Raw genomic sequence first — 27633 nt, 5'->3', positions numbered from 1 at the left:
TTAGGAGATGTATTTAGGGATAAGAGTGAGTGCTCAAATTACAGAGGTATAAGTTTGTTGAGTATTCCTGGTAAATTATATGGGAGGGTATTGATTGAAAGGGTGAAGGCATGTACAGAGCATCAGATTGGGGAAGAGCAGTGTGGTTTCAGAAGTGGTAGAGGATGTGTGGATCAGGTGTTTGCTTTGAAGAATGTATGTGAAAAATACTTAGAAAAGCAAATGGATTTGTATGTAGCATTTATGGATCTGGAGAAGGCATATGATAGAGATGCTCTGTGGAAGGTATTAAGAATATATGGTGTGGGAGGCAAGTTGTTAGAAGCAGTGAAAAGTTTTTATCAAGGATGTAAGGCATGTGTACGTGTAGGAAGAGAGGAAAGTGATTGGTTCTCAGTGAATGTAGGTTTGCGGCAGGGGTGCATGATGTCTCCATGGTTGTTTAATTTGTTTATGGATGGGGTTGTTAGGGAGGTAAATGCAAGAGGTTTGGAAAGAGGGGCAAGTATGAAGTCTGTTGTGGATGAGAGAGCTTGGGAAGTGAGTCAGTTGTTGTTCGCTGATGATACAGCGCTGGTGGCTGATTCATGTGAGAAACTGCAGTAGCTGGTGACTGAGTTTGGTAAAGTGTGTGGAAGAAGAAAGTTAAGAGTAAATGTGAATAAGAGCAAGGTTATTAGGTACAGTAGGGTTGAGGGTCAAGTCAATTGGGAGGTGAGTTTGAATGGAGAAAAACTGGAGGAAGTGAAGTGTTTTAGATATCTGGGAGTGGATCTGGCAGCGGATGGAACCATGGAAGCGGAACTGGATCATAGGGTGGGGGAGGGGGCGAAAATTCTGGGGACCTTGAAGAATGTGTGGAAGTCGAGAACATTATCTCGGAAAGCAAAAATGGGTATGTTTGAAGGAATAGTGGTTCCAACAATGTTGTATGGTTGCGAGGCGTGGGCTATGGATAGAGTTGTGCGCAGGAGGATGGATGTGCTGGAAATGAGATGTTTGAGGACAATGTGTGGTGTGAGGTGGTTTGATCGAGTGAGTAACGTAAGGGTAAGAGAGATGTGTGGAAATAAAAAGAGCGTGGTTGAGAGAGCAGAAGAGGGTGTTTTGAAGTGGTTTGGGCACATGGAGAGGATGAGTGAGGAAAGATTGACCAAGAGGATATATGTGTCGGAGGTAGAGGGAACGAGGAGAAGAGGGAGACCAAATTGGAGGTGGAAAGATGGAGTGAAAAAGATTTTGTGTGATCGGGGCCTGAACATGCAGGAGGGTGAAAGGAGGGCAAGGAATAGAGTGAATTGGAGCGATGTGGTATACCGGGGTTGACGTGCTGTCAGTGGATTGAATCAAGGCATGTGAAGCGTCTGGGGTAAACCATGGAAAGCTGTGTAGGTATGTATATTTGCGTGTGTGGACGTATGTATATACATGTGTATGGGGGTGGGTTGGGCCATTTCTTTCGTCTGTTTCCTTGCGCTACCTCGCAAACGCGGGAGACAGCAACAAAGTATAAAAAAAAAAAATATATATATATATATATATTTTTTTTTTTTTTTTTTTTTTTATACTTTGTCGCTGTCTCCCGCGTTTGCGAGGTAGCGCGAGGAAACAGACGAAAGAAATGGCCCAACCCCCATACACACGTACATACACACGTCCACACACGCAAATATACATACCTACACAGCTTTCCATGGTTTACCCCAGACGCTTCACATGCCTTGATTCAATCCACTGACAGCACGTCAACCCCTGTATACCACATCGCTCCAATTCACTCTATTCCTTGCCCTCCTTTCACCCTCCTGCATGTTCAGGCCCCGATCACACAAAATCTTTTTCACTCCATCTTTCCACCTCCAATTTGGTCTCCCTCTTCTCCTCGTTCCCTCCACCTCCGACACATATATCCTTTTGGTCAATCTTTCCTCACTCATTCTCTCCATGTGCCCAAACCATTTCAAAACACCCTCTTCTGCTCTCTCAACCACGCTCTTTTTATTTCCACACATCTCTCTTACCCTTACGTTACTTACTCGATCAAACCACCTCACACCACACATTGTCCTCAAACATCTCATTTCCAGCACATCCATCCTCCTGCGCACAACTCTATCGATAGCCCACGCCTCGCAACCATACAACATTGTTGGAACCACTATTCCTTCAAACATACCCATTTTTGCTTTCCGAGATAATGTTCTCGACTTCCACACATTTTTCAAGGCTCCCAAAATTTTCGCCCCCTCCCCCACCCTATGATCCACTTCCGCTTCCATGGTTCCATCCGCTGACAGATCCACTCCCAGATATCTAAAACACTTCACTTCCTCCAGTTTTTCTCCATTCAAACTCACCTCCCAATTGACTTGACCCTCAACCCTACTGTACCTAATAGCCTTGCTCTTATTCACATTTACTCTTAACTTTCTTCTTCCACACACTTTACCAAACTCAGTCACCAGCTTCTGCAGTTTCTCACATGAATCAGCCACCAGCGCTGTATCATCAGCGAACAACAACTGACTCACTTCCCAAGCTCTCTCATCCCCAACAGACTTCATACTTGCCCCTCTTTCCAAAACTCTTGCATTTACCTCCCTAACAACCCCATCCATAAACAAATTAAACAACCATGGAGACATCACACACCCCTGCCGCAAACCTACATTCACTGAGAACCAATCACTTTCCTCTCTTCCTACACGTACACATGCCTTACATCCTTGATAAAAACCTTTCACTGCTTCTAACAACTTTCCTGCCACACCATATATTCTTAATACCTTCCACAGAGCATCTCTATCAACTCTATCATATGCTATCTCCAGATCCATAAATGCTACATACAAATCCATTTGCTTTTCTAGGTATTTCTCACATACATACATTCTTCAAAGCAAACACCTGATCCACACATCCTCTACCACTTCTGAAACCACACTGCTCTTCCCCAATCTGATGCTCTGTACATGCCTTCACCCTCTCAATCAATACCCTCCCATATAATTTACCAGGAATACTCAACAAACTTATACCTCTGTAATTTGAGCACTCACTCTTATCCCCTTTGCCTTTGTACAATGGCACTATGCACGCATTCAGCCAATCCTCAGGCACCTCACCATGAGTCATACATACATTAAATAACCTTACCAACCAGTCAACAATACAGTCACCCCCTTTTTTAATAAATTCCACTGCAATACCATCCAAACCTGCTGCCTTGCCGGCTTTCATTTTCCGCAAAGCTTTCACTACCTCTTCTCTGTTTACCAAATCATTTTCCCTAACCCTCTCACTTTGCACACCACCTCGACCAAAACACCCTATATCTGCCACTCTATCATCAAACACATTCAACAAACCTTCGAAATACTCACTCCATCTCCTTCTCACATCACTACTACTTGTTATCACCTGGTGGCTGATTCATGTGTGAAACTGCAGAAGCTGGTGTCTGAGTTTGGTAAAGTGTGTGGAAGAAGAAAGTTAAGAGTAAATGTGAATAAGAGCAAGGTTATTAGGTACAGTAGGGTTGAGGGTCAAGTCAATTGGGAGGTGAGTTTGAATGGAGAAAAACTGGAGGAAGTGAAGTGTTTTAGATATCTGGGAGTGGATCTGGCAGCGGATGGAACCATGGAAGCGGAAGTGGATCATAGGGTGGGGGAGGGGGCGAAAATTCTGGGGGCCTTGAAGAATGTGTGGAAGTCGAGAACATTATCTCGGAAAGCAAAAATGGGTATGTTTGAAGGAATAGTGGTTCCAACAATGTTGTATGGTTGCGAGGCGTGGGCTATGGATAGAGTTGTGCGCAGGAGGATGGATGTGCTGGAAATGAGATGTTTGAGGACAATGTGTGGTGTGAGGTGGTTTGATTGAGTGAGTAACGTAAGGGTAAGAGAGATGTGTGGAAATAAAAAGAGCGTGGTTGAGAGAGCAGAAGAGGGTGTTTTGAAGTGGTTTGGGCACATGGAGAGGATGAGTGAGGAAAGATTGACCAAGAGGATATATGTGTCGGAGGTGGAGGGAACAAGGAGAAGAGGGAGACCAAATTGGAGGTGGAAAGATGGAGTGAAAAAGATTTTGTGTGATCGGGGCCTGAACATGCAGGAGGGTGAAAGGAGGGCAAGGAATAGAGTGAATTGGAGCGATGTGGTATACCGGGGCTGACGTGCTGTCAGTGGATTGAATCAAGGCATGTGAAGCGTCTGGGGTAAACCATGGAAAGCTTTGTAGGTATGTATATTTGCGTGTGTGGACGTATGTATATACATGTGTATGGGGGGGGGTTGGGCCATTTCTTTCGTCTGTTTCCTTGCGCTACCTCGCAAACGCGGGAGACTTGCCTCCCACACCATATATTCTTAATACCTTCCACAGAGCATCTCTATCAACTCTATCATATGCCTTCTCCAGATCCATAAATGCTACATACAAATCCATTTGCTTTTCTAAGTATTTTTCACATACATTCTTCAAAGCAAACACCTGATCCACACATCCTCTACCACTTCTGAAACCACACTGCTCTTCCCCAATCTGATGCTCTGTACATTCCTTCACCCTCTCAATCAATACCTTCCCATATAATTTACCAGGAATACTGAACAAACTTATAACTCTGTAATTTGAGCACTCTTATCCCCTTTGCCTTTGTACAATGGCACTATGCACGCATTCCGCGAATCCTCAGGCACCTCACCATGAATCATACATACATTAAATAACCTTACCAACCAGTCAACAATACAGTCACCCCCTTTTTTAATAAATTCCAGCGCTGGTGGCAGATTCATGTGAGAAACTGCAGAAGGTGGTGACTGAGTTTGGTAAAGTGTGTGAAAGAAGAAAGTTAAGAGTAAATGTGAATAAGAGCAAAGTTATTAGGTACAGTGGGGTTGAGGGTCAAGTCAACTGGAAGGTAAGTTTGAATTGAGAAAAACTGGAGGAAGTGAAGTGTTTTAGATATCTGGGAGTGGATCTGGCAGCGGATGGAACCATGGAAGCGGAAGTGGATCATAGGGTGGGGGAGGGGGCGAAAATTCTGGGAGCCTTGAAGAATGTGTGGAAGTCGAGAACATTATCTCGGAAAGCAAAAATGGGTATGTTTGAAGGAATAGTGGTTCCAACGATGTTGTATGGTTGCGAGGTGTGGACTATGGAGAGAGTTGTGCGCAGGAGGATGGATGTGCTGGAAATGAGATGTTTGAGGACAATGTGTGGTGTGAGGTGGTTTGATCGAGTAAGTAACGTAAGGGTAAGAGAGATGTGTGGAAATAAAAAGAGCGTGGTTGAGAGAGCAGAAGAGGGTGTTTTGAAATGGTTTGGTCACATGGAGAGAATGAGTGAGGAAAAATTGACCAAGAGGATATATGTGTCGGAGGTGGAGGGAACGAGGAGAAGAGGGAGACCAAATTGGAGGTGGAAAGATGGAGTGAAAAAGATTTTGTGTGATCGGGGCCTGAAGATGCAAGAGGGTGAAAGGCGGGCAAGGAATAGAGTGAATTGGATCGATGTGGTATACTGGGGTTGACGTGCTGTCAGTGGATTGAATCAGGGCATGTGAAGCGTCTGGGGTAAACCATGGAAAGCTGTGTAGGTATGTATATTTGTGTGTGTGGACGTATGTATATACATGTGTATGGGGGTGGGTTGGGCCATTTCTTTCTTTCGTCTGCTTCCTTGCGCTACCTCGCAAACGCGGGAGACAGCGACAAAGTATAATAAAAATAATAAATAATATATATATATATATATATATATATATATATATATATATATATATATATATATATATATACACTCTCGTATATATATCTTGGAAAGCAAAAATGGGTATGTTTGAAGGACTAGTGGTTCCAACAATGTTATATGGTTGCAAGTTATGGGCTGTAGATAGAGTTGCGTGGAGGAGGGTGGGTGTGCTGCTAATGAGATGTTTGAGGACAATATTTGGTGTGAGGTGGTTTGATCGAGTAAGTAATGAAAGGGTAAGAGAGATGTTTGGTAATATAAAGAGTGTTGCTGAGAGAGCAGAAGAGGGTGTTTTGAAATGGTTTGGTCACATGGAGAGATGGAGCGAAGAAAGATTGACAAAGAGTATATATGTGTCAGGGGTGGAGGGAACGAGGAGAAGTGGGAGACCAAATTGGAGGTGGAAAGATGGAGTGGAAAAGATTTTGAGTGATCGGGGCCTGAACATGCAGGAGGGTGAAAGGTGTGCAAGGAATAGAGTGAATTGGAACAATTTGGTATACTGGGGTCGACGTGCTGTCAATGGATTGAACCAGGACAAGTGAAGCGTCTAGGGTAAACCACGGAAAGTTCTGTAGGGCCTGGATGTGGAAAGGGAGCTGTGGTTTCGGTGCGTTACACACGACAGCTAGAGAGTGAGTGTGAATGAATGTGGCCTTTGTTGTCTTTTCCTAGTGCTACCTCATGCACATGCAGGAGGAGGGGGTTGTCATTTCATGTATGACGGAGTGGCGACGGTAATGAAAAAGGGCAGACTATGAATTATGTACGTGTGTATATATGTATATGTGTGTGTGTGTATATATATGTATATGTTGAGATGCATAGGTATGTATATGTGCGTGTGTGGACGTGTATGTATATAGATGTGTATGTGGGTGGGTTGGGTCATTCTTTTTTTATTTCCTCGCGCTACCTCGCTAATGCGGCAGACAGCGACAAAGTATAATATAATAATATATAAATATATACATACATATACATACACAGACATATACACATATACACATGTACATATTCATACTTGCTGCCTTCCTCTATTCCTGTCACCGCCCTGCCAAACATGAAATGGCACCCCCCATTATATATGAATGTGAAAAGGCAGAGATGCTTGTGCACACATTAAGGCCAGACAGAGTAAAAATAGTAGAAAAAAAATATTACTTACTCTTTGAATAGGGGGATAGGAGAGAAAGAATACATCCTTCGCATTCCTCATATGTCATAGAAGGTGACTAAAGGGGACGGGAGCGGGTGGCTAGAAACCCTCCCATCCTTGTGTTTTGAGTTTCTAAAAGGGGAAACAGAAGGAGTCATCCAGGGAGTGCTCATCCTCCTTGAAGGCTCAGACTGGGGTGTCTGAATATGTGTTTGATGATAGAGTGGCAGATATAGGGTGTTTTGGTTGAGGCAATGTGCGAAGTGAGAGGGTCAGGGAAAATGATTTGTTGAACAGAGAAGACGTAGTGAAAGCTTTTTGGAAGATGAAAAGCCAGCAAGGCAGCAGGTTTGGATGGTATTGCAGTGAAATTTATTAAAAAAGAGGGTGACTGTTGTTGACCGGTTGGTAAGGATGTATGTATGGTTAATGGGGAAGTGCCTGAGGATTGGCGGAATGCGTGCATATGCCATTGTACAAAGGAAAAGGGGATAAAGGTGAGTGTTCAAATTACAGAGGTATAAGTTTGTTGAGTATTCCTGGGAAATTACATGGGAGGGTATTGATTGATTGAGAGGGTGAAGGCATGTACAGAGCATCAGATTGGGGAAGAGCAGTGTGGTTTCAGAAGTGGTAGAGGATGTTTGGATCAGGTGTTTGCTTTGAAGAATGTATGTGAGAAATACTTAGAAAAACAGATGGATTTGTATGTATCATTTATGGATCTGGAGAAGGCATATGATAGAGTTGATAGAGATGCTTTGTGGAAGGTATTAAGAGTGTATGGTGTGGGAGGTAAGTTGCTAGAAACAGTGGAAAGTTTTATCGAGGATGTAAGGCATGTGTACGAGTAGGGAGAGAGGAAAGTGTTTGGTTCCTAGTGAATGTCAGTTTGCGACAGGGTTGTGTGATGTTTCCATGGTTGTTTAATTTGTATATGGATGGGGTTGTTAGGGAGGTGAATGCAAGAGTTTTAGAGAGGGGCAAGTATGCAGTTGTTCACTGATGATACAGCGCTGGTGGCTGACTTGGGTGAGAAACTGAAGAATTTGGTAGCTGAGTTTGATAAAGTGTGTGAAAGAAGAAAGCTGAGAGTAAATGTGAATAAGAGCAGGGTTATTAGGTTCAGTAGGGTTGAGGGGCAAGTTAATTGGGAGGTAAGTTTGAATGGAGAAAAACTGGAGGAAGTGAAGTGTTTTAGATATCTGTGAGTGGATTTGGCAGTGGATGGAACCATGGAAGCAGAAGTGAGTCACAGGGTGCGGAAGGGGGTGAAAATTCTAGGAACGTTGAAGAATTTGTGGAAGGCAAGAATGTTATCTCATGTGGTAAAAAAAAAGAGTGTGGTTGAGAGAGCAGAAGAGGGTGTATTGAAATGGTTTGGCCACATTGAGAGAATGAGTGAGGAAAGATTGACCAAGAGGATATATGTGTCAGAGGTGGTGGGAATGAGGAGAAGTGGGAGATCAAATTAGAGATGGAAGGATGGGGTGAAAAAGATTTTGAACGATTGTGACCTGAACATACAGGAGGGTGAAAGACGTGCAAGGAATAGAGTGAATTGAAACTATGTGGTGTACTAGGGTCGACGTGCTGTCAATGGATTGAACCACTGTACGTAAAACATCTGGGGTAACCCATGGAAAGGTGTGTGGGGCCTAGATTTGGATAGGGAGCTGTGGTTTGGGTGCATTACACATGACAGCTAGTGACTGAGTGTGAACAAATGTGGCCTTTGTTGTCTTTTCCTTGCGCTACCTCACGCATGGGGGGGTTGCCATTTCATGTGTGGTGGGGTGGTGACAGGAATGGATAAAGGCAGCAAGTATGAATATGTACATGTGCACATATGTATATGTCTTTGTATGTATATGTATGTTTACGTCGAGATGTATAGGTATGTATATGTGCGTATGTGGGCGTTGATGTATGTGCATGTGTTTGTGGCTGGGTTGGGCCATTCTTTCATCTGTTTCCTTGCACTACCTTGCTAACACGGGAGACAGCGACTAAGTAAGGTAGATGAAAAATTGTTGTATTAGGAAATGCTTTATTAAAATGTAGGAAGAACATAACACCAAAAAGAGTTCCACTGTTTAGCATTGGAAAGAGAGAATAAGATATCAACTTAGCCACACCTTGAGTTTCCAGTCTTCATATATTGCCTGAAGGACATAAGGGGTTTTAGATGGTATGTTCACAGCTTGAAGGGAAGATACACAAAGGGCCATCTCAGGACCAGAAATCGAAATAGTATTTTTAAAAGAAAGAAAGAAAGAATCATTGTGGTAGCAGAGAGAATGAGGTTCAGTTGAGAGGTGACAGAGGATAAGTTGATACTTCAAATTGTCATTTATTGAATCAAGCCAGGAAGGAAAGTGGAATGAGAAAAGGAGAGAACTGTTCTCTCCAGATGTAGGGTTGTACTTTTATATACAATTTGAGCAGCTTTTCTGAAAGGAAGTTTAGTTGAGACAAACAAGTTTGTACAAATGTTCATTATTATGTACCTGTTATTGAGATGGATATTCTTTAACCTACATGGTTACATGATGTAAATGAGACCAAAATGTCTGTATTCCTGTAGTCATTTGGTGGCAAGAAATCAAATTTATTTAGAAAATTTTGTAATCTCCCTGTTCTTTTCTGCCCTTGGGTTATATGCTCCTCCACCATGAATTCGTATGATAGATAATTATTAATCCAAGATATTTTAACTGGTTCCCAAAGTATGGTGCAAAGGCTTACCCGTATGTCAATTCTTCATTTGATATGGAATGAACTTAAAGCTCAAGGTAACACAAAATTTCAGGTTAAATGTTGCTTTGAATTCCTGTAAAATCTGCATGTGGCTGTGAAACATGAGAGTCCTTAGCTGCATAAGTAGCCTTTCTTATATACAAGGTTATTACCCTGCTCAGACCATATGTATTTTGTCCAGTGATTTTTTCTTCTGTAGGTCTTAACCTCATCAGATTTGATGAATTAAATGGTTTTAATTGGCTACAAACCATTTACTTTCCATCAGTTGTTTATGAAAGGGATGTTCTCACATTTTAAATATGTGATATTGGACAGCTCATGGCTTTACTATGACATCATCTGTTTGTGGTGTAGCTTTCCACTTCCCTTGCCAGATTATGCCAGTATTCTTGGTGAAGTTGCTCCTCCAGAAGAGGAAAAAGCTTTTGTTTTTAACTTTGGAGGAGCTGTTTTCTTGAATGTGTCAATTATTGCATCCAAGGGTAGTTTGCTTCCATCCCTTGAGGCAACAGAAGGTTTGGAAGTAAAAATGGACTGAGGAAGAAAGTGGGAAGGATAGGAGTTTCATGGTGTACAGTATGTTATTCATATGTTGTCAGCAAGAAATTCTAATTACTTCCTTAAATGAATATCATGGTAAGTGCCCATGTTTTTTCCTTGTTGGGTAGAATCCTGCATTCTCAGATCTGATTATTTGTACATCCAAGGAAGAATACCTTCTGTATTAGTTATTTTGTCTAACATTACTGTCTTAGTTTTTAAAATGCAAAAAGTTATGATTTTGTATAATTTGTGGTATAGCACTTATGAACACAGAGAACCTGGTCATTTCTATTAAATAGATCCGGACACAAATTTCTCTTAGATCCACATATACACCTGCTACAAGGCTGTGAAAAGAACTGCTTACATCTAAAAGTGTGTTTGGAGTTCTCCACGAGGGTTCCATTGTATGTCTGGGTGGCTCCTCGCTTATGGAGACTCAAGATGAGTGGTTGAACTTGTGTTTTTTATCATCCTCTTGCCCAGAATTAATATAAGGTTTTGGCTTTTAAGTTATAACAGAGTATTGCAGGTCTCTGTTAATCTTCTGATAAATGGTATAGAATATGATACAATATTTTTTTTATATACATTACTGTAACTTGAAGCTGGAATGGAGAAATCTATAATTACTGGGTAATGAGGGTAGTTGAACAAGTTCAAGTATCAACTGCCAGCCACTAGAGCCTCGCATGTAAGCCACTCGCTCTTCACGCTAGTGTACACAAACCTGAAACCATGACCCCATCACTCACTACATTGACCCAAATGAAGACTTCCATGAAGATCATTCTTTACAGTGTTGTATTGGAAGAATTATCTTTCTGGAAGTGTGGTGTTGAACAGGCATATTCCACCATTTCTTAAACAGTGACATGATTCTAACAGTAATAAATGGTCCCATGCAAGTGGGTTGCTGTTCTAGTTAGTTGTAATGGAATTCACATGATTATTGAAGGGCATTTCATCGGTGTGAAGTTGGGTGACATTTATTCAAAGTTTAATGTTTCCCTAAGATTCAGTTACTATGGGCAATGGATCAGGTTTCTTGATAGTCATGTCATCTTTCTTATAGTGACTGGCTCCTTGATAGTGACTGATGAAATAGAACATTTAAAAAGTATCCACAATGCATCTGCTAAATCATTAATATATACAACTGAAACAAGGCACTAAGAAGTTTATGTAATATTAATGGGACATCTTTATGATTTAACCTTTCTCGTGTTAAGCTTTTCACCCATTGTGTGTAACATTGTTTTTGTATATCAAATGAAGTATACGATAAAAAAGCAGATAATGTTGGTGTTTGTGGATGGCGGTTGTAGTATGCAAAGTTTTTCTAGAGAGCTTAGTAATTCAAACTCAGCAAATACCTTTTACGTTGCAATGTACTGGGAAGAATCTATCAGTCCACGTTAAAATGAAAAATGTGGTAAAACTTTGTGCCATATGCTTTTCTGTGATAGCTTTCTCAGCATATGAGTTAGTTAGTTAGTTTGATATGATGGCAGTAAGGACAAGATTCTAAGCCACATAGCATCAAGAACTTGCCCCAAAAATTTATGTGAGTTACGACTGTCATGCCACGACTCCTTCACAATCTTCTTCCTCTTTCATCCCGCATTTGGTTGATTTCTTTACTCCTGTTGTTATTGATGTTTATAAATTTTTCTTAAATTATATTATAAAACCTGATGTTCAAATCGATGTTTGTAGGAGTTCGAAAAATGGAAGCTATATTTGAAAGTAGAAAAGTACAAGTCTTAAAGGCAGTTCAGTTAACCTTGTGAAATTCAATTGAAATTTAAGTTATTGATAAAAGGAATATACTTCACTCCATAATTGATTCAGTAAGCCACCATATATGAATACTTTAGCTGTAACAGTTCAACTATAGCTTCCGTGTCTCGAGCATCTCACCCTCCCCTGACCCTCGATGGTGGCACCACAGAAGCCCAGTTTGTTTGCGCGACTGATGGGCATAGCAGCACCTGCCGCACCGAACAAGAGCACCCATGCTTCAAGGACCAGCCTTCCACGCTCCATCGATGAGCAGCAGGACTCCCAGGGACACCAGAGCCGCCAGGGCAGCCTCTCTCAATCCAACGTAAGGTAGGGCGTCGACGACTCTCCATCCTCAGCCACGACCCTGCACCATAGCGCGGGAAAACTAGTCTTCAAGATGTTACCTGATATATCATGACAATAATGAGTGGATTATACTGATGAGTAACTGTGAAACAGCCACCACATTCGTGTTTGGTATTTTTAAGCTTTTAAGGGGTATTTTATAGGTATTGATATACATACTTCATGTTATATCTTTAATATACTACATTTTCTTTTGGTATAATTATGTCTGTTGTTTGCATATATATATGTATATATATATATATATATATATATATATATATATATATATATATATATATATATATATATAGACTGTGGTGACTGTCAGTATCCAATGTATATGTGAGAATTATGTTTATATGATATAGTCCATGATAATCCACCATTTATATAAAACTCATATCATGCTTCAATCTTCTCCGTTTTACAGCATAGACAATGTACTTGGTAGTGACAAAGGGTCGAAAAAGTCCCTGACGTTATTGGGTGGAGGCGGTGCCTCCAAGCGTGGCTCAGACCACGACGGGTCGAGTGTGGCCAGCTGGCAGGTTTGGTGCTAGCCGTCCTCACGTTGCATGGTGTCACCAGTGTCTACTGCCGCATGGCTCCTCCCATCACATGCTCTTCCTATCCAATAACTGCCACTCTCGGAAAACATTAAGATTTTGGTGTCTGAAATGTGTGAAAACAACTCACATTAGCATGTTATTTTTTTTATTAATTTTTACAATGATTTTCTTTTCATAAAATGCGAAGAATAATTTTGAGTTTAAACAGTAAGCATTGAATTAAGTTCAGTGGGTCACCCTCTAAGTTTATCACTCGTAAAAGTTGGGCAGTGATTGAAAAATAGATGATAGAATAGATGTGGAAAATTTATACATATTTTTGTAAATCAGTAAATGAACCATATATACACTTTTGTTCTTTCTTTTGGAAGACAGGAGGGGAGGATTTCCAGCCTCTTGCTTCCACCCATTTTAGTCACCTTCTGCAATATGCAGGGAATACGTGAGAAGTATTTTTTCTCTCCTATCCCCAGGGATGTAGTGAAAGAGATTTTGAGTGATCTGGGCCTGAACATACAGGAGGCTGAGAGGGGTGCAAGGAATAGAGTGAATTGGAAGGATGTGGTATACTGGGGTCGAGATGCTGTCAATGGACTGAACCATCGACCCCAGTATACCACATCGCTCCAATTCACTCTATTCCTTGCACGCCTTTCACCCTCATGCAGGTTCAGGACACGATCACTCAAAGTCTTTTTCACTCCATCTTTCCACCTCCAATTTGGTCTCCCACACTGCTCTTCCCCAATCTGATGCTCTGTACATGCCTTCACCCTCTCAATCAATACCCTCCCATATAATTTACCAGGAATACTCAACAAACTTATACCTCTGTAATTTGAGCACTCAACTTTGTCCCCTTTGCCTTTGTACAATGGCACTATGCAAGCATTCCACCAATCTCCAGGCACCTCACCATGAGTCATACATACATTAAATAACCTTACCAACCAGTCAACAATACAGTCACCCCCTTTTTTAATAAATCCCACTGCAATGCCATCCAAACCCGCTGCCTTGCCGGCTTTCATCTTCCACAAAGCTTTTACTTTTCTTTTCTGTTTACCAAATCATCCTCCCTAACCCTCTCACTTTGCACACCACCTCAACCAAAACACCCTATATCTGCCACTCTATCATCAAACACATTCATCAAACCTTCAAAATACTCATTCCATCTACTTTTCACATCACCACTACTTGTTATCACCCCCCCATTAGCCCCCTTCACTGAAGTTCCCATTTGTTCCCTTGTCTTATGCACTTTATTTACCTCCTTCCAAAATATCTTTTTATTCTCCCTTGAATTTAATGATACTCTCTCACCCCAACTCTCATTTGCCCTCTTTTTCACCTCTTGCACCTTTCTCTTGACCTCCTGCCTCTGTCTTTTATAAATTTCCCACTCATTTGCGTTATTTCCCTGCAAAAATCGTCCAAATGCCTCTCTCTTCTCTTTCACTAATAATCTTACTTCTTCATCCCACCACTCACTACCCTTTCCAATCTGCCCATCTCCCACGCTTCTCAGGCCCCAAGCATCTTTTGCACAATCCATCACTGATTCCCTAAATACATCCCATTCCTCCCCCACTCCCCTTACCTCCTGTGTTCTCACCTTTTTCCATTCTGTACTCAGACTCTCCTGGTACTTTCTCACACAAGTCTCCTTCCCAAGCTCACTTACTCTCACCACTCTCTTCACCCCAACATTCTCTCTTCTTTTCTGAAAACCTCTACAAATCTTCACCTTCGCCTCCACAAGATAATGATCAGACATCCCTCCAGTTGCACCTCTCAGCACATTAACATCCAAAAGTCTCTCTTTTGCGCGCCTATCAATTAACATGTAATCCAATAACGCTCTCTGGCCATCTCTCCTACTTACATACGTATACTTATGTATATCTCTCTTTTTAAACCAGGCATTCCCAATCACCAGTCCTTTTTCAGCACATAAATCTACAAGCTCTTCACCATTTCCATTTACAACACTGAACACCCCATGTATACCAATTATTCCCTCAACTGCCACATTACTCACCTTTGCATTCTAATCACCCATCACTATAATCCAGTCTCGTGCATCAAAACCACTAACACACTCATTCAGCTGCTCCCAAAACACTTGCCTCTCATGATCTTCTCATGCCCAGGTGCATATGCACCAATAATCACCCATCTCTCTCCATCAGCTTTCAGTTTTACCCATATCAATCTAGAGTTCACTTTCTTACACTCTATCACATACTCCCACCACTCCTGTTTCAGGAGTAGTGCTACTCCTTCCCTTGCTCTTGTCCTCTCACTAACCCTTGACTTTACTCCCAAGACATTCCCAAACCACTCTTCCCCTTTACTCTTGAGCTTCGTTTCACTCAGAGCCAAAACATCCAGGTTCCTTTCCTCAAACATACTACCTATCTCTCCTTTTTTCTCATCTTGGTTACATCCACACACATTTAGACACCTCAATCTGAGCCTTCAAGGAGGATGAGCACTCCGCGCGTGACTCCTTCTTCTGTTTCCCCTTTTAGAAAGTTAAAATACAAGGAGGGGAGGGTTTCTGCTCTTCTGCTCTCTCAACCATGCTCTTTTTATTTCCACACATCTCTCTTACCCTTACATTACTTACTCGATCAAACCACCTCACACCACACATTGTCCTCAAACATCTCATATATATATATATATTCTGGAAGGAGGTAAATAAAGTGCGTAAGACAAGGGAGCAAATGGGAACTTCAGTGAAGGGCGCAAATGGGGAGGTGATAACAAGTAGTGGTGATGTGAGAAGGAGATGGAGTGAGTATTTTGAAGGTTTGTTGAATGTGTTTGATGATAGAGTGGCAGATATAGGGTGTTTTGGTTGAGGTGGTGTGGAAAGTGAGAGGGTTAGGGAAAATGATTTGGTAAACAGAGAAGAGGTAGTGAAAGCTTTGCGGAAGATGAAAGCCGGCAAGGCAGCAGGTTTGGATGGTATTGCAGTGGAATTTATTAAAAAAGGGGGTGACTGTATTGTTGACTGGTTGGTAAGGTTATTTAATGTATGTATGACTCATGGTGAGGTGCCTGAGGATTGGCGGAATGCGTGCATAGTGCCATTGTACAAAGGCAAAGGGGATAAGAGTGAGTGCTCAAATTACAGAGGTATAAGTTTGTTGAGTATTCCTGGTAAATTATATGGGAGGGTATTGATTGAGAGGGTGAAGGCATTTACAGAGCATCAGATTGGGGAAGAGCAGTGTGGGAGACCAAATTGGAGGTGGAAAGATGGAGTGAAAAAGACTTTGAGTGATCGTGTCCTGAGCCTGCATGAGGGTGAAAGGCGTGCAGGGAATAGAGTGAATTGGAGCGATGTGGTATACTGGGGTCGATGCACTGTTAATGGATTGAACCAGGGCATGTGAAGCGTCTGGGGTAAACCATGGAAAGTTCTGTGGGGCCTGGCTGTGGAAAGGGAGCATTGACAGCATGACCCCGGAATACCACATCATTCCAGTTCACTCTATTCCTTGCACACCTTTCACCCTCCTGCATGTTCAGGCCCCGATCACTCAAAATCTTTTTCACTCCATCTTTCCACCTCCAATTTGGTCTCCCAGTTCTCCTCGTTTCTTCCACCTCTGACACATATATTTTCTTGGTCAATCTTTCCTCACTCATTCTCTGCATGTGACCAAACCATCTCAAAACACCCTCTTCTGCTCTCTCAGCCACATTCTTTTTATTACCACACATCTCTCTTACCCTATTATTACTTACTTAATAAAACCACCTCACACCACATATTGTCCTCAAACATCTCATTTCCAGCACATCCACCCTCCTCCGCTTAACTCTGTCTATAGTCCATGCCTTGCAACCACATAACATTGTTGGAACCACTATTCCTTCAAACATACCCATTTTTGCTTTCCAAGATAACGTTCTCGCCTTCCACACATTTTTCAACACTCCCAGAACTTTCGCCCCCTCCCCCATCCTATGACTCACTTCCACTTCCATGGTTCCATCCATTGCCAAATCCACTCCCAGATATCTAAAACACTTCACTTCCTCCAGTTTCTCTCCATTTAAACTTACCTCCTAATTGACTTGTCCCTCAACCCTACTGTACCTAATAACCTTGCTCTTATTCACATTTACTCTCAGCTTTCCTCTTTCACACACTTTACCCAACTCAGTCACCAGCTTCTGCAGTTTCTCACCTGAATCAGCCACCAGTGCTGTATCATCAGCGAACAACAACTGACTCACTTCCCAAGCTCTCTCATCCACAACAGACTGCATATTTGCCCCTCTTTCCAAAATTCTTGCATTCACTTCCCTAACATCCCCATCCATAAACAAATTAAACAACCATGGAGACATCACGCACCCCTGCCACACACCAACACTCACCGAGAACCAATCACTTTCCTCTTTTCCAACTCGTACACATACCTTACATCCTCGATAAAAACCTTTCACTGCTTCTAACAACTTGCCTCCCACACCATATATTCTTAATACCTTCCACAGAGCATCTCTATCAACTCTATCATATGCCTTCTCCAGATCCATAAATGCTACATACAAATCCATTTGCTTTTCTAAGTATTTCTCACATACATTCTTCAAAGCAAACATCGGATCCACACATCCTCTACCACTTCTGAAACCACACTGCTCTTCCCTAATCTGATGCTCTGTACATACCTTCACCCTCTCAATCAATACCCTCCCATATAATTTCTCAGGAATACTCAACAAACTTATACCTCTTTAATTTGAGCACACACCTTCATCCCCTTTGCCTTTGTACAATGGCACTATGCAAGCATTCTGCTAATCCTCAGGCACCTCACCATGAGTCATACATACATTGAATAACCTTACCAACAAGTCAACAATACAGTCACCTCCTTTTTTTAATAAATTCCGCTGCAATACCATCCAAACCCGCTGCCTTGCTGGCTTTTATCTTCCACAAAGCTTTTACTACCTCTTCTCTGTTTACTAAATCATTTTCCCTAACCCTCGCACTTTGCACACCACCTCGACCAAAACACCCTATATCTGCCACTCTTATCATCAAACACGTTCAACAAAACTGCAAAATACTCACTCCATCTCCACACGTCACCACTTGTTATCACCTCCCCATTAGCCCCCTTCACTGATGTTCCCTTTTGATCCCTTGTCTTATGCACTTTACATATTTGGATTGATGTGGGTAAAACTGAAAGTATATGGAGAGAGATGGGTGATTTGATTGCAAAGTTGAGTAGTGTAGCAGTTGGGGGTATAATTGGTGTACATAGGGTGCTTAGTGTTGTAAGTGGAAATGGTGAAGAGCGTGTAGATTTGTGTGCTGAAAAAAGACTGGTGACTTAGAATACTTGGTTTAAAAAGAGATATACATAAATATACGTATGTATATCGGGGCCTGAACATACAGGAGGGTGAAAGGCGTGCAAGGAATAGAGTGAATTGGAACGATGTGGTATACCAGGGTCAACATGCTGTCATTGGTTTGAACCAGGGCACTTAAAGCGTCTGGGGTAAACTATGGAAAGTTTTGTGGGGCCTGGATGTGGAAAGGGAGCTGTGGTTTCGATGCATTATACATGACAGCTAGAGAGTGAGTGTGAACGAATGTGGCCTTTGTTGTCGTTTCCTAGCACTACCTCGCGCACATGCAGGGGGAGGGGGTTGTCATTTCATTTGTGGCGGGGTGGTGACGGGAATGAATAAACTCAGCAAGTGTGAATTATGTACATATGTATATATGTATATGTCTGTGTATGTATTTGTATGTATCTGTTGAGATATACAGGTATGTATATTTGCGTGTGTGGACATGCATGTATATACATGTGTATGTGGGTGGGTTGGGCCATTCTTTTGTCTGTTTCCTTGCGCTACCTCGCTAATGCGGGAGACAGTGACAAAGTATAATAATGAATCAATAAATGAAGGTGAAATTGCACTTCAGTAGTTCACATAATTTTTTTTTTTTTTTTTTGTCGCTGTCTCCCGCGTTTGCGAGGTAGCGCAAGGAAACAGACAAAAGAAATGGCCCAACCCACCCACATACACATCCACACATGCAAATATACATACCTACACAGCTTTCCATGGTTTACCCCAGATGCTTCACATGCCCTGATTCATTCCACTGACAGCACGTCAACCCCGGTATGCCACATCGATCCAATTCACTCTATTCCTTGCCCTCCTTTCACCCTCCTGCATCTTCAGGCCCCGATCACACAAAATCTTTTTCACTCCATCTTTCCACCTCCAATTTGGTCTCCCACTTCTCCTCGTTCCCTCCACCTCCGACACATATATCCTCTTGGTCAATCTTTCCTCACTCATTCTCTCCATGTGCCCAAACCATTTCAAAACACCCTCTTCTGCTCTCTCAACCACGCTCTTTTTATTTCCACACATCTCTCTTACCCTTACGTTACTTACTTGATCAAACCACCTCACACCACACATTGTCCTCAAACATCTCATTTCCAGCACATCCATCCTCCTGCGCACAACTCTATCCATAGCCCACGCCTCGCAACCATACAACATTGTTGGAACCACTATTCCTTCAAACATACACATTTTTGCTTTCCGAGATAATGTTCTCGACTTCCACACATTCTTCAAGGCTCCCAGGATTTTCGCCCCCTCCCCCACCCTATGATCCACTTCCGCTTCCATGGTTCCATCTGCTGCCAGATCCACTCCCAGATATCTAAAACACTTTACTTCCTTCAGTTTTTCTCCATTCAAACTTACCTCCCAGTTGACTTGACCCCCAACCTTACTGTACCTAATAACCTTGCTCTTATTCACATTTACTCTTAACTTTCTTCTTTCACACACTTTACCAAACTCAGTCACCAGCTTCTGCAGTTTCTCACATGAATCAGCCACCAGCGCTGTATCATCAGCGAACAACAACTGACTCACTTCCCAAGCTCTCTCATCCACAACAGACTTCATTCTTGCCCCTCTTTCCAAAACTCTTGCATTCACCTCCCTAACAACTCCATCCATAAACAAATTAAACAACCATGGAGACATCACACACCCCTGTCGCAAACCTACATTCACTGAGAACCAATCACTTTCCTCTCTTCCTACACGTACACATGCCTTACATCCTCGATAAAAACTTTTCACTGCTTCTAACAACTTGCCTCCCACACCACATATTCTTAATACCTTCCACAGAGCATCTCTATCAACTCTATCGTATGCCATCTCCAGATCCATAAATGCTACATACAAATCCATTTGCTTTGCTAAGTATTTCTCACATACATTCTTCAAAGCAAACACCTGATCCACACATCCTCTACCACTTCTGAAACCACACTGCTCTTCCCCAATCTGATGCTCTGTACATGCCTTCACCCTCTCAATCAATACCCTCCCATATAATTTACCAGGAATACTCAACAAACTTATACCTCTGTAATTTGAGCACTCACTCTTATCCCCTTTGCCTTTGTACAATGGCACTATGCACGCATTCCGCCAATCCTCAGGCACCTCACCATGAGTCATACATACATTAAATAACCTTACCAACCAGTCAGTAATACAGTCACCCCCTTTCTTAATAAATTCCACTGCAATACCATCCAAACCTGCTGCCTTGCTGGCTTTCATCTTCTGCAAAGCTTTTACTACCTCTTCTCTGTTTACCAAATCATTTTCCCTAACCCTCTCACTTTGCACACCACCTTGACCAAAACACCCTATATCTGCCACTCTATCATCAAACACATTCAACAAACCTTCAAAATACTCACTCCATCTCATCTCACTTCACCACTACTTGTTATCACCTCCCCATTAGTGCCCTTCACTGAAGTTCCCATTTGCTCCCTTGTCTTACGCACTTTATTTACCTCCTTCCAGAACATCTTTTTATTTTCCCTAAAATTTAATGATACTCTCTCACCCCAACTCTCATTTGCCCTCTTTTTCACCTCTTGCACATAATTTTGTTTGACTTAATTTTTCTCTACATGTGGCATGATGTTTTGTGGATACAGTCCTTCTCATCAGGTGCCAGTACTTTATATAGATATTTAAATCACAACATCACAGCAGAAGTATGTCTGATGATGTTTACCAACATAGACAACTCACCGGCCTGACTGACAATAACCATTAAAAGGGAGAGTGGTCAAGGAAGGGGGGTTACGTGGCAGGGGTTGACCTGGTATGTCAGGTACTCCCTTTCTTATGTTTTTGTCTTTTGTCATTTCTCCCATAATGATTTGGTTAATGATAGGATGGGCTTTGAAGCTGCCTGGGGACAAATTAAAGTTCTTATTATTAGCAATTAAGACATTCATTGATGTTGCAGGTGGCACAGTCAGCAGAAGTGTATAGAATAACTTTTTTCTTTTTTTTTGTTTACAGGGCGTTCGTCTTCATGACACTGTTTTGCAATCGTACTTTTGTCATCAACCCTGTGTACTGCTTGATGGTGCCAATACCATCTCCCCATTACAGTTTTCCCAGTCTGGCCAATGTATGTATCTTTACATGCCTTGCATATGATGACATAAACACTCCCAACTGTTGAATGATTTGGCCTACCTTTTATTAAGGTCGTACTGATGGTGTTATTGTACTGGAAGGTAACATTGCAAGCACTGTTTTTTGGTACATTTTTTGAATTAGCTAAGTTGGGAGAATAGGGCAACATTAAACATCTAGACCTATCCTCATTTGTCACATATTTGTTTCTAGATGAATGAAATGTCTTTGTGGCTTTCCAATAAGCTTTGCTCACAATCCACTTGGGATAAAATAATTGCCTAAAGATACATCTTATATAACTATATTTGTCTACCAGACCTATTGGATCACATATCTTTAGTGCTCTTAAAAACATAAAACATAACTACAGATGCTTTTATAGAAGAATCATGTGCTGGAAAATAATGAATATAACTCAGAGTTGGTAGGCATACTGTAGATCTTAAAGAATGTGTGATCAGATTTTCTAGTTACCAACTCATCAAAAAAGGGCAGTTTGCCTTCTTTCTCCCATTCAATCTTGAATTTGATATTGGGGTGGATGTTATTTGATTCCTTAAAGAAAACATCACAATCTTGGGAAGATGGCCACAGGGACCACACATCATCAACTTATCTAAACTAGACTTTTGAATGATTATTGATTGAAGTTAGAATTTGGGTCTCAAAGTATTCCATAAATAAGTTACTGAGAATAGGACTTAGTGGATTTCCCAAGGCAAGACCAAATTTCTATCTTTAAAAATTACTTCCATCATCTTGGAAAACATTATTAGAAATGCAAAGCTCTGCTAAGTCATTGAAAGTTTTAATGGGTAGGAGCAAGGCAAGACTGAGATCAGGTGATTTTCTCCTAAGATATTTGATAATTTCATCAATGGGAACTTTAATGAAAAGGGAATTCACATCAACACTAATGAGTTTAAGATCAGGCAAATTTATGTTTCCAACTTTGTTTACAAAATCTAAGCTATAACATGCTATGGAGAGTTTTTTCCTTGAACATTGCTAAGGTGTTTTGTTAACAATTTAGATAAATTCATAACTAGGGAATTAACAGATGAGATGATTGGTCTGAGGGGAAATCCATCTTTATGAGTTTGGGGAGACCATATATACATCTTTATGAGTTTGGGGAGACCATATATATAAATAAGAGAGGGATTATCTACCCTCACTGATTTGAGAATGTCTTAATGCTTATTTAACAATTAGTTGAGTCTAGAGTTGAAAGTCTTTACTTTATTATTAAGGAGATTTGATGTTAATCTTTCACATGCTTCAGTATTGAAAATCATGAATTGGGTAGTCTCATCTGATTTTGTGCTATGAATATCTTCATTTTTCTTGTGATTTTCAATGGCTCTCTGGAATCTCTGTGCATTGCCACTAAACTTAAGAATACTTTCACTGGTCAAGGTACTTTAAATTGAAACGGATATGAAATCAGATTCCTGGTCGCTGCCATTAGTGGATTTTACAATAGACACTAATTGTTTCACATTAAGAGTATCCATTGATTTGAAAGAAAAAGAGAGACCAAAACCCAGAGCAAGTTTTTTTTTATCCTTGGTTAAGGAATGGGATGAAAAATTGGTGTTTTTATCTGGGTTTTATGCTTTCACCCATGAACTGGTGTAAAAAATCTTATTGATTTTCCGTTCCAGATGGTTTATCTTTCTGATGATTTTTTTCCTGGTAACAAAAATGTGACAAATGAGAGTAGGTCTAAATGTTTAGTGTTGCCCTATTCTCCCAACTTAGCTGATATAAGATATGTACTAAAAAACAGTGCTTGTAATGTTGCCATCCGGTACAATAATACCATCAGTAAGACCTTAATAGAAATTAAGCCAAATCATTCAACGATTGGGAGTGTTTACTCCATTAAATGTAAGGCATATAAAGATATATACATTGGCCAGTCAAGGAAAACTGTAACAGAGAGATGTTGTTAGCATTGTCAAGCAGTACACAGGGACGACCACAAAAATGCGATTGCTAAACACTCTCATGAAAATGATCACCCTGTAGACCTTAGAAATACAATTATTTTATACCCTTCTGCTGATTATGCCACCTGCAACATCATTGATTCTGTCTTAATTGCTAATACTAAGACCTTTAATTTGTCCCCAGACAGTTTTAAAGCCCATCCTATCATTAACCAAATCATTATGAAAGAATTGTCAAAAAACAAAGACACAAGAAAAGGGGTCCCTGACACAATTAGCTACCCAGGTCAACCCCTGTTGTGTAATCCCCCGTTAACCACTCTCCCTTTTAATGGTTGTTGTTGGTCAGGCCAGTGTGTTGTCTAAGTAGGTAGATACAGGATGGTACTTCTGTTGAGATTTAGATAGCTGTATTAAGTATTATCACTCGATGAGGTGGATGGTCTCCATGTAACATGTCATGCCGCATGTATAGAAAAATCACATGTTAGATGAAATTATATGAACTACTGAAGTGTGATTTCACCTTCATACCTTTCATCACAGACTAGGGAGTCATTGTTGTTAGCCAATGATGCAGTTCTAGTGCCTTATTCGATTGAGAAACTTCAGAAGTTGGTGACTGAGTTGGGAAAAGTGTGTGAAAGGAGAAAATTGAGAGTAAATGTGATTAAGAGTAAGGTTAATAGGTTCAGTAGGGTTGAGGGACAAGTTAATTGAGATGTAAATTTGAATGGAGAAATATTGGAAAAAGTGAAGTGTTTTAGATATCTGAGAGTGGACTTAGCAGCGAATGGAACCATGGAAACAGAAGTGAGTCGCAGAGTGGGGTAGGGGGCGAAGGTTCCCGGAGTGTTGAAGAATGTGTGGAAGGAGAGAATGTTATCTCGAAGAAGAAAAATGGACATGTTTGAAGGAATAGTAGTTCCAACAATGTTATATGGTTGCGAGGCATGAGCTATAGATAGGGTTGTGTGGAGGAGGGTGGATGTGTTGTAAATGAAATACTTCAGGACAATATTTAGTGGGAGGTGGTTTGATCAAGTAAGTAATGAAAGGGTAAGAGAGATGTGTGGAAATGAAAAGAGTGTGGTTGAGAGAGCTGAAGAGGGTGTGTTGAAATGGTTTGGACACATGGAGAGAATGAATGAAGAAAGATTACCAAAGAGGATGTATGTATCAGAGGTAGAGGGAAGAAAGAGAAGTGGGAGAGCAAATTGGAGGTGGAAGGATGGAGTGAAAAAGATTTTGAGCAATCGGGGTCTGAACATACTGGAGGGTGAGAGGCATGCAAGGAAGAAAGTAAATTGGAATGATGTGGTATACTGGGGTCGATGTGCTGTCAGTAGACTGAACCAGGGCATGTGAAACTTATGACGTAGACCATGGAAAGGTCTGTGGGGCTTGGATGTGGATAGGGAGCTGTGGTTTCGGTATATTTCACATGACAGCTAGAGACTGAGTGTGAGTGAATGTGGCCTTTTTTGTCTGTTTTCCTGGTGCTAGCTCACTGTAGCAGGGGGTAGCAATACTGTTTCCTGTGGGGTGGGGTAGCGCCAGGAATGGATGAAGGCAAGCAAGTAAAGATATGTACATGTGTATATATGTATATGTCTGTGTATGTTTATGTATGTATATATGTGCATTATACATGACAGCTAGAGACTGAGTGTTAATGAATGTGGCCTATGTTGTCTTTTCCTAGCGCTACCTTGCAAGCATGCGGGGGCAGGGGGTTGTCATTTCATGTGTGGTGGGTTGGTGACGGGAATGAATAAAGTCAGCAAGTATGAATTATGTACATGTGTATATATGTATATGTCTCTGTATATATATATGTATACGTTGAAATTTGTAGGTGTGTATATGTACGTGTGGGGACATGTATGTATATACATGTGTATGTGGGTGGATTGGGCCATTCTTTCGTCTGTTTCCTTGCGCTATCTCGCTGACACGGGAGATAGCAACAAAGTATGATAATAATAATAATATAATGTATAATGTATAAAAGAAAGAGGCTGGAGGTCAAGAGAAAGGTGCAAGAGATGAAAAAGAGGGCAAATGAAAGTTGGGGTGAGAGAGTATCATTAAATTTTAGGGAGAATAAAAAGATGTTTTGGAAGGAGGTAAATAAAGTGTGTAAGACAAGGGAACAAATGGGAACATCAGTGAAGGGGGCTAATGGGGAGGTGATAACAAATAGTGGTGATGTGAGAAGGAGATGGAGTGAGTATATTGAAGGTTTGTTGAATGTGTTTGATGATAGAGTGGCAGATATAGGGGTGTCTGAATGTGTGTGGATGTAACCAAGATGTGAAAAAAGGAGAGATAGGTAGTATGTTTGAGGAAAGGAACCTGGATGTTTTGGCTCTGAGTGAAACGAAGCTCAAGGGTAAAGGGGAAGAGTGGTTTGGGAATGTCTGGGGAGTAAAGTCAGGGGTTAGTGAGAGGACAAGAGCAAGGGAAGGAGTAGCGGTACTCCTGAAACAGGAGTTATGGGAGTATGTGATAGAATGTAAGAAAGTAAATGCTCAATTAATATGGGTAAAACTGAAAGTTGATGGAGAGAGATGGGTGATTATTGGTGCATATGCACCTGGGCATGAGAAGAAAGATCATGAGAGGCATGTGTTTTGGGAGCAGCTGAATGAGTGTGTTAGTGGTTTTGATGCACGAGACCGGGTTATAGTGATGGGTGATTTGAATGCAAAGGTGAGTAATGTGGCAGTTGAGGGAATAATTGGTATACATGGGGTGTCAGTGTTGTAAATGGAAATGGTGAAGAGCTTGTAGATTTATGTGCTGAAAAAGGACTGGTGATTGGGAATACCTGGTTTAAAAAGCGAGATATACATAAGTATACGTATGTAAGTAGGAGAGATGGCCAGAGAGCGTTATTGGATTACGTGTTAATTGACAGGTGCGCGAAAGAGAGACTTTTGTATGTTAATGTGCTGAGAGGTGCAACTGGAGGGATATCTGATCATTATCTTGTGGAGGCTAAGGTGAAGATTTGTATGGGTTTTCAGAAAAGAAGAGTGAATGTTGGGGTGAAGAAGGTGGTGAGAGTAAGTGAGCTTGGGAAGGAGACTTGTGTGAGGAAGTACCAGGAGAGACTGAGTACAGAATGGAAAAAGGTGAGAACAATGGAAGTAAAGGGAGTGGGGGAGGAATGGGATGTATTTAGGGAATCAGTGATGGATTGCGCAAAAGATGCTTGTGGCATGAGAAGAGTGGGAGGTGGGTTGATTAGAAAGGGTAGTGAGTGGTGGGATGAAGAAGTAAGATTATTAGTGAAAGAGAAGAGAGAGGCATTTGGACGATTTTTGCAGGGAAAAAATGCAATTGAGTGGGAGATGTAAAAAAGAAAGAGACTTGAGGTCAAGAGAAAGGTGCAAGAGGTGAAAAAGAGGGCAAATGAGAGTTGGGGTGAGAGAGTATCATTAAATTTTAGGGAGAATAAAAAAATGTTCTGGAAGGAGGTAAATAAAGTGCGTAAGACAAGTGAGCAAAAGGGAACTTCAGTGAAGGGCGCAAATGGGGAGGTGATAACAAGTAGTGGTGATGTGAGAAGGAGATGGAGTGAGTATTTTGAAAGTTTGTTGAATGTGTTTGATGATAGAGTGGCAGATATAGGGTGATTTGGTCGAGGTGCAAAGTGAGAGGGTTAGGGAAAATGATTTGGTAAACAGAGAAGAGGTAGTAAAAGCTTTGCAGAAGATGAAAGCTGGCAAGGTAGCAGGTTTGGATGGTATTGCAGTGGAATTTATTAAAAAAGGGGGTGACTGTTTTATTGACTGGTTAGTAAGGTTATTTAATGTATGTATGACTCATGGTGAGGTGCCTGAGGATTGGCGGAATGCGTGCATAGTGCCATTGTACAAAGGCAAAGGGGATAAGAGTGAGTGCTCAAATTACAGAGGTATAAGTTTGTTGAGTATTCCTGGTAAATTATATGGGAAGGTATTGATTGAGAGGGTGAAGGCATGTACAGAACATCAGATTGGGGAAGAGCAGTGTGGTTTCAGAAGTGGTAGAGGATGTGTGGATCAGGTGTTTGCTTTGAAGAATGTATGTGAGAAATACTTAGAAAAGCAAATGGATTTGTATGTAGCATTTATGGATCTGGAGAAGGCATATGATAGAGTTGATAGAAATGCTCTGTAGAAGGTATTAAGAATATTTGGTGTGGGAGGCA

At 41.3% G+C, this 27633-nt stretch overlaps 1 protein-coding gene across 4 annotated transcripts in view; it reads left to right on the top strand.

The window, feature by feature from the left end:
• Positions 1-27633, top strand: part of cac (calcium voltage-gated channel subunit cacophony) — a 1845957-nt gene that overhangs the window by 1707684 nt on the left and 110640 nt on the right. For all 4 annotated transcript variants that reach the window (XM_071696567.1, XM_071696568.1, XM_071696569.1 and 1 more), the window contains 2 exons: positions 12177-12337; positions 12789-12906. In XM_071696567.1, coding sequence (XP_071552668.1) covers positions 12177-12337; positions 12789-12906 — 279 coding nt within the window. The remainder of the gene's footprint in view (positions 1-12176; positions 12338-12788; positions 12907-27633) is intronic.

This window comes from Panulirus ornatus, chromosome 59 (genome assembly GCF_036320965.1).
Source record: "Panulirus ornatus isolate Po-2019 chromosome 59, ASM3632096v1, whole genome shotgun sequence".
In the NCBI taxonomy this organism is placed as follows: Eukaryota; Metazoa; Arthropoda; class Malacostraca; order Decapoda; family Palinuridae; genus Panulirus; species Panulirus ornatus.
This window is presented reverse-complemented; position numbering and strand designations above follow the sequence as displayed.